Source organism: Antennarius striatus, chromosome 7 (genome assembly GCF_040054535.1).
Source record: "Antennarius striatus isolate MH-2024 chromosome 7, ASM4005453v1, whole genome shotgun sequence".
NCBI lineage: Eukaryota > Metazoa > Chordata > Actinopteri > Lophiiformes > Antennariidae > Antennarius > Antennarius striatus.
This window is the reverse complement of record NC_090782.1, coordinates 21,255,426-21,269,029: the sequence shown is the minus strand read 5'-3', so window position 1 is coordinate 21,269,029 and position 13,604 is coordinate 21,255,426. Positions and strand designations below refer to the sequence as shown.

General features: G+C 40.3%; 1 protein-coding gene across 7 annotated transcripts in view; it reads left to right on the top strand.

Moving 5' to 3' along the window:
• The first annotated feature begins 249 nt into the window (after positions 1-249).
• Positions 250-13,604, top strand: part of dnajc6 (DnaJ (Hsp40) homolog, subfamily C, member 6) — a 31,962-nt gene continuing 18,607 nt past the window's right edge. For 4 of the 7 annotated variants that reach the window (XM_068320475.1, XM_068320474.1, XM_068320472.1 and 1 more), the window contains exons 1-3: positions 3,818-3,893; positions 6,717-6,861; positions 12,215-12,350. In XM_068320475.1, coding sequence (XP_068176576.1) covers positions 3,819-3,893; positions 6,717-6,861; positions 12,215-12,350 — 356 coding nt within the window. In that variant the 5' untranslated portion in view covers position 3,818. Of the gene's footprint in view, positions 722-3,817; positions 3,894-6,590; positions 6,862-12,214; positions 12,351-13,604 lie in introns of those variants that run through there. The other 3 variants (XM_068320476.1, XM_068320473.1, XM_068320477.1) reach the window with 3 other exon arrangements.

Here is a 13,604-nt window from a genome sequence, read left to right as displayed (position 1 = left end):
TTTTAGAAATAATCCAAGAAAAACAAAAAATTGGAAAGATGAAGAGGCAAACTTAGCTGCTATATCAATAAAAATAAAAAAATTAAAAAAAAGATACCATTATTAACATCAGCATTAATCAAAGTAATAAAGGACAATGGAAGCAATGGCAACAATGACTGAAAAATTTGCAGTTATAGCATAAATATCACTAAACTCATAAAATGTTAAAAATCAAACTGAATACTGTTATTTATTTATTGCTGCATATTACTAGAGTTGATCAATCGACGAGCGGAGCTCTTTGCCTCCCTCTTCAGATAATCCACGTTTAGTTACTATTGGCTGTTTATTGTTAAAATCCATCACGTTTTTGCCTTCGCGTCAGTGACACCTGGATGCGCTGCGCGGCGCAGTTTCTAATGTACAGATCCATAAACGTCAGCTCACCCTTGAACAGCCTGGTGATGGTTCATCCAAGTAGTCTATAGATCTACAAATCACTCGCGCAGGCTCCTGATCGCTGCCCATATGCCAAAATATTATGATCTGGTGCTTCGTCCTCTGTGGGAATTTCTAAAGACAAGACAGCGCGTCTCGCATGACGTTTAACGCGTTGACCTTTGACTGACGGCGAATGACAAATCCAGCGAGTCTTATGAGCGGAGCAGGAGGTCAGAGAGCATCTCCACCGCGGCGCAGGACGGCACTCCCGGGAGAATGGTAGAAAACACTCCGAAAGGTAAAGTCATCTGCAGCATTTTGTCCCCTGTGATTTTATTAGTCATGTTTTGGTGACTTGAAACCAGGCGGAGATGGAGATAGAACATCACGAACCGTGAGCTGTTACATAATGTCAGGCTACCCCTGGAAATCCACGCCACTTCCCTCCCATAGTGCATCTCTGCAAGGTGGATCGAGGGGCTGTCGTCGGTGTAGGGCGCAGTTGCTCTATGATTCTATTGACGCTGACTTACAAATGCGTTTAAAAGGACAAACTCGTCTGTGCTCAGTGCCTCCTTTCTGGAAAGATACGCACATCATGAATGACATCATCGGATTAGTCTATTTTTATTTGGGAGGTGATATTTATTTTCCACATACAGTATGTTTAATTGAACATATTATCTTTACATATTATCAATACTTCAAATAGGTTATTGACATCTCCAAGTAGATTTAATCATCTGGTGTTTCCCTTCGGTTGATTTGAGGACACCGGTTTGAGGCAACACAATTCTCTATGAGCCAAATGGACGTTATGTTGAAACGACTGGTGTTTTCTGGTGTGATTAACAGTGTATTGATCACAATTTTGTCAGAATTTCCGTTTTCCTCACCTAAGGGCTATTTACATGAGATGACAGCTCCTCCAATCAACACGCTGCCATCGGCGTCACGTGATCAGATTAATTACCGCAGCTCGATGCGGTTTTGTCATGTGTCACGTTTAAATGCGTTATTTACACACCGGGCAGACATATAATTAAAAAGTCACAGTCAAACGGAAGTAAAAGACGTTTAGGTTCCATAATATGACGTATTGACTACGTATGTGGGCGGGGTTTAGCGAGTCCTTGATGCTTAGTGGACCACTTGAAAGTGGGAGTGGCTTAGTACACAGTCAGCCACAAACACCCCCTTAGGGTTTTATGACTGCCATCCTTTATTTATTGGTCTCAAATTGGTGTCAGTCCATTTTGATGAAATTTTAAGTAGTTGTGTATTTTTTTTTACATTTTTAATTACATTTAAAGATGGATCTAATATTAAACCGATCAAAATATCCTGTCATGGACTTCTCGTGATGATCCACCAGTGTGAAATCAGATTCATAGAAATCAGATGACAATGACTGGTTTCCACTTACAAATTAATGGTAATAATTTACTCAAGTTATCAAATGAGCAAAAATAAAAGTGGGATTATCACATGCTTAAATCAAAATAGCTGAAAATTAAAATACTGAAGTAAAAACAAAACAAGGGCTTCAAATTGTACTGAGCAAATGTGCTGCTTTATATGTGAAATATAATTGATGGGGTGTATTTACATAAACGCCTCCATATCGGAGATGAGTCAACAAACACCGTGGCTGGTCCATTGTGTAGGATTTAGTGGAATCTAGTGGTGTGGTAGCACCCCCTCACCCCCCCACTGGCAGATAAAAGTGGCAAAAAATGACAGGCTCACCTAAAATGCAGATAGTTTAGCATATTTTGGGGATGGTTTGCAGATTCCATAAATTCAAATAGAGGGACATAACAACACATTTCATGTGATTTAAATGCAAATAGAAAAATTATTATCAAGATTTTTCACATTTTACTGCAATTTTAATCTATTTCTGCATCAAAGACTGCCTTAATCATACAAAATGGACATTTAAATGCTTAAGAGAAAGAAATGAAATACTTGTCAAATATTGTCAAAGTTAATTTTGACTCCTATTTACAATGCCCAAAATTTACAAAGACTTGAATTACCAGTACAATGATTTGAACTCAGAAACATTATTTTTAGTCATACTGTGGATTTAAATCACTTCAGAATTAAAGAATGTTTTAATCTGTTCGTAATGTATGGGGTGTGTTTGAAAGTGCAGGTGCACTAAGTGTTAAATCTTTTTTTAACGGCTAAAGACAGGTGGTTAATGAACAAATACAGACTCCATGCCATGCTCTACTTCAACAAGATAAACAGGATAGTTATTACTCCCTCAAGTGAGCTGGTTGTCAGCATAGTAGTAGAAAACCTAAGCAGCATGGATGCAGTTTTTATATTATGACCCAGGAGCAAATATTTATCCGTGGTGTTTCAGTGTTTACCAGCGAGAGCAAGAATCCTTGGATTAGACGATCTGAGGAGTCCAGGATGTACCCTCAGAGTCACATCTAAGGTCCCTGTTTTGAAGTGAGGCTTATGGCTGATCTTGCAGAATTCTGGATTCTACTTTAACCCTCATGAGGATAATCATTAAACTTCCATCTATCCTTTAGTGGGCAAAACAGGGACTCCCTTTTAAGACTCAAGGCCATATCATACTGTAGCATACTGTAAATCCTCTAAAATAGCACTTCACTGACTATTTTTCTCTGACGTCAGATTAAATTGGGTAGCTGCTTTTAGTCTAAGCAATTTCCACAGCGGTGTGGGTTAGGGTTCGGTTTCCCTTAACAAATTATGACAGAGCAACATATCCACCTGAATATGATGACTGTTAGAATTTACAACCACACATAATTATGCCATCATATTGACTTTAAGACTGCACCAGTAATCAGTGAGCTGATTGGAACCTTACCTTGCAGTAAAATGTTTACAGAGGCAATGAAGAATGTTTCCTAGAACTACATGTCACACATTAACATTTCTTGCTTCATCTGGCCAACATTTAATAAAATATAATCAGGTTATTATCATGCAGCATACAGTATATCAGCCAGATGCTGAATATCTACACAAGTCAGAGGCTGGAACTAGGGAGTGTCATGCAGGTTTGACCAGAAAATATGTCTGAAATGAGGAAAGAAATATTTATATGGCCCTATTTGCATATTTGATTTGGGTTAGTCATTTGATCCTGTGTAAACCTTGTGATCCTGTGGTGTCCTGCCTACACCTGCTGTCTCCTTCCGGAAGAGTCACACTCAGTAGGGCCTCCAGGGCTAACGATTATTTGGCATAGCTAGGAACAAGACAGGAGTCTCCTTTGCTACAGTGGAGCGCCGGCACTCTGCATCCGGTTCTAGCGGGGGTATCATTCCTCCCTTTTGGACATTCCGTTCCGGCTGCGCTTTGAGTTCCTGTCTGCACTCCTAAAAGAGTTTCCCAGACTCATGTCCTCTTTTCAGAACCATGCAGTGCTCCCGTTGCCAGGGGACAAGGCCAAGGAAGGAAGCATGCCATCAGTGGTCAGTGCTCCGTCCTGCATGGATCGATGGTCATTATCCAAACAATTACAAATCTAGAACTGAATTTGAAAAAGAAACTTTTATTTTAAGTGCATAACAAAGAGTTTTAACATTCATGTGCGCTACAAGTCGAGTATGTTGCATTTTTTCTATCATGGACGCATAATTTTCTCCTAATTTATTCTGAAGAAAGCGGGTCAGACCACAAGTTCCTTTTCTTTCTTGTCAACTCCAGATTTTCTTTAATCTCTCACCCTGAGGATGTTACGGTACTTTAACAGATGACACTCTGAATTCACATGGGAAGTTTTATTTCTTAGCAGACTTCAAACCGCTATCTCCTCGCCATCATACAGCCATAATGCAGCTGTCTGGAGTGAAGTGGAGCAGTTCCTCTTGTTTCTTTTTAAGATGAAATATTTTACTGATAGAAGCTCAGTCATTTCTAAATTAATTTTTTTTTACCATGCCTCTGTGATTCAGACACCACTACACCATATCTCCCATCATATACTGCTGCATATATCTGAACTTAAAATACCAGTAGTATAGTACAAATATAGTTTAAGTAATTAAAGTATTCCATGTACAGAAAGGCTCACTTTAGATCCATACATCATGAAGTGCTGATACTAATTGGTGATCAATATTGTGTCCTTTGCTGCCATGATTTACGTTATATATTTCTAGACAGTTTGTTATAATATGGTTTACTATTTGATTTATATTATGGATCATATTATGGATTAACAATGTGAATCCACAGAGTAATCTGGTGATGGATGAAGAGTAGCTCAGAATCAGTTCTTAAAGCCCACCTGAGACAGACATGATGGGATTCGGCTCCTATTCAGCATATGGAGGCTCAACCAGAGCAGTCCATTATTCCAGAGATCAATGCACCTCATCATCAAGCGGAATGCTTCATAATACAACAATAAAACTTATCAGGTTATAGTAATTGTATTAAGGACACAGTGAGGGGAAAAAAATCAATATTTTCAGAATAAGACAGACATTTATGAGAATTAAATAATAATTTACAAAAAAAACTAGAACTAAGGTAGTCAGAGACTGCAGCATCCCGCGACTTACCCTGACCTACTTTCAGGGTACCTGAACTAGTGCATAAACTAGTACATATGGATCAAAGCTAGGTAGATCAAAGCACTAGCTTTGATCTATGGTCTTACTTACACTGGCCTTCTCCCTCGTCTTTCTATCTTATCTGTTTCCTGAGTGTACAAAAGTTGAAATTTGACCGTGACATACTTTTCTCAAGGTCATTATCTCATTTTCATCCCCTATGCTGCCCAAGTAATGTGCTTTTTGTTCCATCATTCTGTCTGTAATGGTTGTGAAGATATTTGATGGACATACGAATGAATGGACTAATACAGGAACACTGACAATTAATATACATCACCGCTTTGAAGCAGGATGTAAAAACCTAACATTATAACAATAAAGCTGTGAAAATAGTAATAATAATGTGTTATTAGTAGAATGAAGTCACAGAGCATCGAGGGTAACTCTGCACTAGACCACTTCCAACCATTTTCTCCTCTACTAAAGAGGCAATTTCCTCTGAATCTGTCTGGTTCTTTCTCTGAAGCAAGTCTAGTTTCTTATGAAATTGTTTTAAAGTCTCGATGTGGCGCTGTTGTGTCAAAAGATTGAATATTTCTGGCCTTCAGAAACCTTAAAAGTGGAGCTAAAAGCTCTCATTTTGAAGCTCTACTGACAAAATGAAAAATAAGAAAACTCCAATTTGTAATATGACCTTTTCTTGTTAATTTGAAACTTTCTTCTCATCAAATATCTTTTTAATAACCTGTTTAAAACTCTGTTCTTATAATGATATCATGCCTTTTTCCCCCGAAAAATGTTCAATGCTCATCTCGTAATTACGTTTGTTCTCATAATACTATGAGCTGCAAAAAATCACGTTGGGATTTTTTTTGTGGAAAATTGCAACTTTAATCTAATAATATATTGACTTTTTCTATTAAAAAAAGAAGAAAATTTATCCCTATATTACAACTTTTGCTCCTCATATTATGACTTTATCTATCAAAATCTTGTATATTTGTGACCCTGATACTTTGAGGGGTCTTTATTGTCTTGATCACATAAATATATTGCTTAATATAATTGAAAAACGCAAGGAAAACTTACCACATTTTCACTTTATTACCTGATAACGATGTTTTTTCCCCCCACCTTGTCATAGCAATAGTATGATTCCTTAGCATCAGATTTTATTTTTGGTGCCTGGGTTTTACGCAGATCTGCCCTGTATTGATTAGTTTTCGGGGGGAAAAATTGCCCGGTAGGCTCTTTCCTGTCTCATTTACTGATTAGAGCAGGTGAATAATAGATGCAGCAGCGTTGGGGATGGGGTGGTGGGATGGATTTCCCTTTAACCCACTAGGGGACTAACGTTATAGTCCACAGCAGAAGCAGCAGCAGCAGCAGCAGTGTCGTAGTGAAATGCGGTTCTGCTGAAAAAAAGAGGAGGAGGAGGGAGAGTGATTGAGAGAGCTAGAAAGAGAGAAGGAGAGAGAGAGAGAGAGACCTCTAGGCAGAATATTCGTTTCCCCCGTTAAACGGAGGAGCCCGGTCCTCCTCTCCTCCGTGGACATGCGGTGCGCCCCGCAGCAGCAGCAGTAGCGCAGCGGCGACGGCGCGCGGAGCGCACTACGTCTTTCTTCCGTCCCTTTTTTTTTTTTTTTTTTCCTTCTTCTTATATGTCCTTTGGTTATGAGCTTACTGGGGGCCTACAAGAAAAAGACCAGTTACGATGGCTATGAATCTTTGCAGTTGGTCGATAGCGGCGGGGATAGCTTCGGTCTCGGCAGAGGGAGCAGCAGCGGAAGCGCCACACTCGCAGGCTCCATAGCGGCCACCCTCGGACCGAAGGCAAGCCCGCTGAGAGAGGAGGACTGCAGCACCATGGACAGCTCAGGTAGGAGTCCTCACCGCCTCCGGCTGCTGAGGTGGAGGGAGGAATGTTCCTGATGTTACTGGAACCGACAGCAGAAAGTAGGCAGTGGTGTTCTGCAGCTCCTGGAGGGCTGTGGTTCCTCCTCCTAAATGCTTTTGTTGGGTTATTCTATGCAGAGCGAAGGAACACCATCCAGAAATGTACTGGGATCAATTTTACAAAGTCTGAGTCGAAATGCATGTGATTTGGAGTATAGATTTATTAATTTAAAAAAATTTTTGGAATAGTGAAAAACTGGTAAACCCAACCAGAATGATCTGGGATTGAACCCCTTTCTGTGAATCTTCATCTTTCTGTATCTGGGTGGGCTCCCTCCGCGCCCCCGGCATCTCCCTTGCAGCGTGGAAACATGCACTATAGCTGTGTAGTTTCCTTAAGGTGTGAAAATTTGCTTGTGGTGACCTGGTGCCCCATCCTGATGTCAGCGGGGAAAGGCTCCAGCCACCTCTACAAGCCCGTAGAGAACGCATTGGATGGAATTTAGAAGGACTATATGACCCTGTCTAGTGTCCGTAATACGTTAAAGATATAGAGGATGAAATTGAAACTTACTTCCCAACCTATCCTCAGCTGTCTTGAACATGATAGTAGTCTATTTATGTATGAAATTCTATATTACAAGTCAATAGAATAAATTCTCCTTCAGGTTTAAGGCTTGTAAACACTAAATACTATAAGTTCAGTCAACCAGACATCAAGAATGGATTATTTACCTTATGTATTGAATTTAAAATAAAAAACTATCTTTATGAACCTAAAAAGTCAACTTTAATCCATCTGTCTATGTTTAATCTGATGCCAACTGTCCTGCACGCCTTCCTGGATTCAGTGCTAATAAGTTATTGCTTCTGTCACCTTGTCCTCAGTGAGACCAATTCTGTCTTCTGGAATAGAATATCCTGAGCAAAATTAAGTTTTATAATGACAGTGTTTCTAATGCGCTACGCTATTACTGCTTCTTTTTTTTTATAAATGCACCATGTCAGACATTTGGCTCTTTCTTATTAGGGGAAGTACCTTTTTATCAAGCATCTAAATGAAAGAAACAGTCATGCAGACATTCCCTTGCACAGATTGGAAAATACAGTATCATGGGGTTTTAAAAAAAAATGCTAGACTGAATATAAGAGGATAGGATAGGAATACTTCATACATTTTTAATGAATCCTCGCTGTGAGCCTTAAGTTTATCATCGTGATATACTTTTTCTTTAAGCAACCACCTAACTCAAACTCATTGTTGAAATGAACAAAAACAATAGGGGATGTTAGTTTAAAGGCAGCGGGATTGGTTGGAGGGGCGGGGGGATGGGCTCCAGCGTCAGATGTTTATCTGACGCCAGGCCTTATAGACCCTCTGTTTTACGTGAGAGGATGATCACCACTATCTGTCTGTGTGCTCGTCTATCCCGTTCACACCCAGCCCAACATGGAGGGGTGAAGGATGGTGCACTGGAAGGAGGGAGACACGTCTAAACAAACCATTGATCTCTCAGAGCTCTCTGTTCTGTTGAAGTCCTGCTGCCCTGATGTCCTGTGACTGGCTGGGACTCTCTTCTGCTGTTTTTACCTGATGGATTCTGTATCAAAGCCTCCTCTGATGTCTGTACGACTGAGGTTTTGTCTGTGTGTGTGTGTGTCCACTTACCAATCTGCACACTCCTACTTCCATCTGGTCAGGCACTGGGATCAGCGATCAACCAGGGGCTAGCTGCCACATTCATGCAGATAAACAGCAAAAGAAATAGAAATGCAGTAAAACAGAGACAAAGAGTGTGTGGCTCGTGAGATGTTTAAGGACACAGGAAAAAAAATTGCAAGTTCCTCCATTTTTTTCTTATTCATGTGAAACTCTTTTGTCTTTTTAACAACACTTTTAAAATAGATTGATTTTTATCTCCTAATGCTTACACATAAACAACACATAGTACTTAATTTTTAAGGATCAACCCACATAAAAACATTTGGTAACCAGAGTCCTCCTCTGGTTATAGTGTATTCAAGGTGATTAATGGTACTCTGCTTGCATCATTAGCCATCGATGTCCAGGACACAAGAGGGACCCACCACAGCGTAGTGGAGTCGGATGAGGTGCAGTTTGGCTTGTTTGATCGTGAGGCGTACAAATCTGTTATTTACACCAAGCTGAGTATCGATGGAGATACGTTTGGGATCGCAGGAGGGAGACAGGCTGCTGATTGCTCCGGACAGAACTGGATCTGTTTCTACTCTCCAGCCATTCTGTTCGCCCTCTCTGTCTCTCTCTCTTCCTACGTCTCTCTCTCCCTCTCTCTCCGGGCTGGTCGGGGTTTTTGTAGAACAGCTGTCCCAGTAGTGAGATTTCTTTGAAGCACTTTTTCTCCTTCATCGTCGCAGATGGTTTCTTTACCTGCGCGTCTAACCCGGACCTCAGATCTCAGATAGGGCCTGATTTCAAGGCGCAGCTGGATCCCGGTTCCTAATGCATCCTGTCATGGCTGTCATGTCAGCCGCTGAGACATTTTTATTGGAAGTAGGTTAAAAATAGATCAAAACTCGCTGTGTTGCTCTTTCATGTTTTGGATGGTTTATTCAATATTTTGGGAAATATGGTTTCTTTCTCCCCCCCCTTGATAATTAGATGTAGAAACTGACACAGCTCTTTTCCCTTTATGATAATATTAATGCTACTGCTTAAAGCAAGTTAGCTTTGTTCAAAAAAACCTGACTTTTGAAAGGATTAAAGATATAATGTGCTAATTAGTGCATTTTAGAGGAAGTGGAAAGTTAAATCAGCTCATTTTCGGTGGAAGCAGATGTGTGGTTTCTTCCTATGTTTTTGCTAAAGTAAGCTGACAGATTGTGGCCTTTAGTGGGATTGTTCTCCTAATGAAACTCACAACACAAAGGCAATAAAGTGTTTTTCTCAGTGTGAACAAACATTCCTTCTGATGAAGGTTAAATGGTAATAGTATAACATTAGCCCAGGAAATAACAAACACATTAAATGAACAAGTTTATTCAGTCAGCTGTGGATTAATAACAGGATTATTTTCTGCACATTAGGGGGTTCACATGCTATCCTGGTGTTGTTGTTTTTGTTACCAGGATTTGATTCTGTGCTACACAGATGAATGAATATGATGCTATCTGCACATTTATTGGTAACTTCAATTACAAATACCATAAATTTAAATTTCTTAGGTTACATCAAGATCTAAAAAAAAAAAGAAACCCTAAAGTTCCACAAGATTTAAAAGCTTACTTGCTTAATGCATTTGCAGCTGACATTTGTTGGCTTTTGGTCAAAATGTTGCTGGATTTAAACAGTTAAGGGAGCCAGTTGCTGACCACATGTGTTTCAGACTCACATTAAATAGATTTGCAGGTTTGACTACCTCCCCGTCAATGCATTTGTAAAATTTGCAAGAAATAATTTCTGTTTGACTATAAATTTAAAATTTGTATTTCAGCAGGTCACACGAGTTCAATAAGCAGCAGCAGTCTGTTCTTTTATTCCTGTCATGCATGTAAGATCTGTGCAGTCTGAGCTGACAAATCTAAATATGGAATTTAGTGGAAATGTCAAGAGAGGAGGATGGAAATGAACGAGACAGGGAAAAAGAGGAATGAAGGGATTAGTAACAGAGCGGTAATGCTTGCGAAGGAGAAAGGGGAGAGAGAATGGGAGACAAATGAGGACATGAAGCAGTTACTGTTTGATTTATCAGAAAACTTTGCCTCAGTGAGATATCATATCATATTTTTTTTAATGTCTTTGTGAGTATGAGGGTTTCAAATTTCGTGAATTTTCCTTCACCAATTGTTGTAATTTGAACGCTCAGTAATACCTTTTCCTTTTTTTTCCCATTTCAAGTTTAAGTTAGAAATTCTAGAGGCATGTGATGGATAGTTATGCAGTTTGGTCGTCCCTGGAAGACCCCTTTATTCACCACATTTATAGGCATCATGTCCTTTTCCATCATGATGGAGTTATTGCCTGTGCCTCATTTCACTGAAGCCTCCTGCAGCTTATTACTCCTCAAATGAGAGTTGGAGGAGTTTATGCGATCGGTGCCCTTTATGTGTTTGTATGTTTGTGAGCAGGACAGCTTAAAATGTTTTGTAGAGCTTTCAATTAAATCACGCGGAGAGGAGCAGAATTGTTGTTACCTCTGGGAGGCACCTCGGAGCCCAATCAGCTTTCACCTGTGTGTCAGTTCCCCTCTGGCTCCGCCCCTGGAAACAGGATATTTTCATATTGTCTCTGATGAAGTATTTATTCCCTGAGTGCCCTCTCTAATAATACCTTTATTTTGAAGCGATATCTGTTTAACTATTAAACTAATGCATGAAGTAAACAATGACGCTGCTGTGGTCATTTTATTTTCCCTAAAGAGCACGTAAAAATACTAGTAGGATTCAAGCACGGAACAGTCGGACCACACATCATACAACGTGTCGAGTGTTGGAATATGAATTATAAGCATTGAGTAATATTTTCCATTGATGATAAATCAGACGTTAACTATATATACTGTATATATATATATATATATATATATATATATATATATATATATATATATATATATATATATATATATATATACACACAGTATATACAGTATATATAAATAAAGCTACACTTTACCCATAAGCCCCTTCTCCTACTCCAGAAAGCCCTGTTGATCCCTGTCAGATGATACACTGATGCTAAAAAACCATCAATAGTTGTTACCCGATGGTTTCAAGAGAATTTCAAGAGAGTTTCAAGAGAGTCGTTGATGCACCGGTGTTCTGATGGGAGACTTAAACTAAAACTGCCGAAAATCCCTTTCGTCAGTAAATTTTTTTGCGCTGCCAAGTTACATGTCAAGTGATGTCTCTGTGGCCGCTCTGTGTGGATAGAGGAGGGGAAGACAAAGAGGGAGGGAGGAGAGAAAAATCACCAGAGGGATGCTGACTAAGATATGACACTCGAGTGGGTTGTAATTACACAACATACACAGATACACACACACACACACACACACGCGCGTGCACACACAGTGCTCCAGATGGTGTGTGTGTGTGTGTGTGTGTGTGTGTGTGTGTGTATGTGTGTGTGTATTAGGATCTCTTGTGTATTTGTCTGCCATTCCATTACACATACACAGGTGTTCACTTGGTTAGTTTAACTGTGACTCATTAAAATTCAAATAAAAACGTATAAATATAAAAATACATCATCTGCATAGAAAGCAATGCACATTTTGTGTCACAAGAACAAGAAAAAAGACGTGTATTTGTGTCTCCCTCTGGATTCTGATTGGCTGGAGGTCCTCTGTCCTCAGACATGGATGGCGGGTATGGAGGAGGACTGCTGGACATGGTGAAGGGAGGAGCCGGGAAGTTCTTCAGCAACTTCAAGGACAACTTGAAGGACACGCTGAAGGACACTTCCACCAAGGTCATGCATCAGGTTGCCACGTAAGTTACTGCCGCATGCATATCCGTGATGCACCACACAATATAACGTAATATATGTGATATAATTTGGTGTTTGTGTGCTGTTTTTCTTTGAAACTTTACGGTCTTCAATGCTAAAGGATCATCTTTTGATTACACTTGGAAATGTATCGGAGCTCCAGTGACCAACCAACATATTTGAATTCAAACAACAAAACACAAACCGCATTTACACACTAACCAATGAATTTGCATAATTAACCAGACACAACCTGTCAAATTCTGACCTCCTCACTCCATACCAACACATCAACGTCTGAGACATCGTTGTAAAGATCACTATCCTGATGAAGATCAAGGGATTCTGATAATATTTACTGTAACTTTACATTTCTTTGATCAGAGAGTGTGGTTTCAGCCTTGGTGACAGCATAAAGTGAGTCTCCAACAGCAACAGGCGTGTGGGTGGAGGGAGGAGAGAGGAAGGTAGCAGAGTCTGGCACGGCTCGGCCGTTCCATTGTGTTTGTTCACCAGCATCTGCACGGGGCAGCACAAAGGGGCCTTTGGAGTGTCACAAACACACACTCACAGCTCCTCCCTCACTTTTGACTCAGCAAGTTTGATGGTGATAATTCATCTCTTGTGTCCCCACCACCACCACCACCACACACACACACACACATACACACACATTGGCAAACTCCCACCTCTCCTGTCCTGTGGTTCCCTCCAGTGTTTCGGCGTTTCTCCTCTTTCATCTCGGCTGCACCTTCCCTCCTTTCCTCTCACATCTATCGCTCCTCTCCCGGTGAATTATTCATGCGGGTTCATTGAGCCAAATGGCCAGTGCGCTGCTGAGACAGAAGGATTCATTTCATTTGGGTCCTGTGTGTATGTGTGTGTGTGTGGTGGTTTGGTTTTTCGCAGACTGTATGTGTATTTGTGAGTGGGTGGTTGGGATAATGGGGTGGTGGGAGGTGGGCTGCAGCGGGAACCGGCTAAAAGCGTCCGAAAGGGAAGGCAGAGGTAGGCCAGCGCAGTTTAATGTAGGACATTATAAAACTGCTCAGACAGGTTTCTTTTATGATCCGGTGACAAGTACAAACATTTACTATCCCGCAGCGATACGGACCCCTGAAGAGTTAAGTGTCCTGTTTATAACATTTCTAAAATAACTCTGACAGCACAAGTGGCTTCCTAAGGATGGGAGCATTATCCGTGTTTGATAAATACATATTTTAGTTTTTTGTATACTTTAGTTTACAGTACATTCT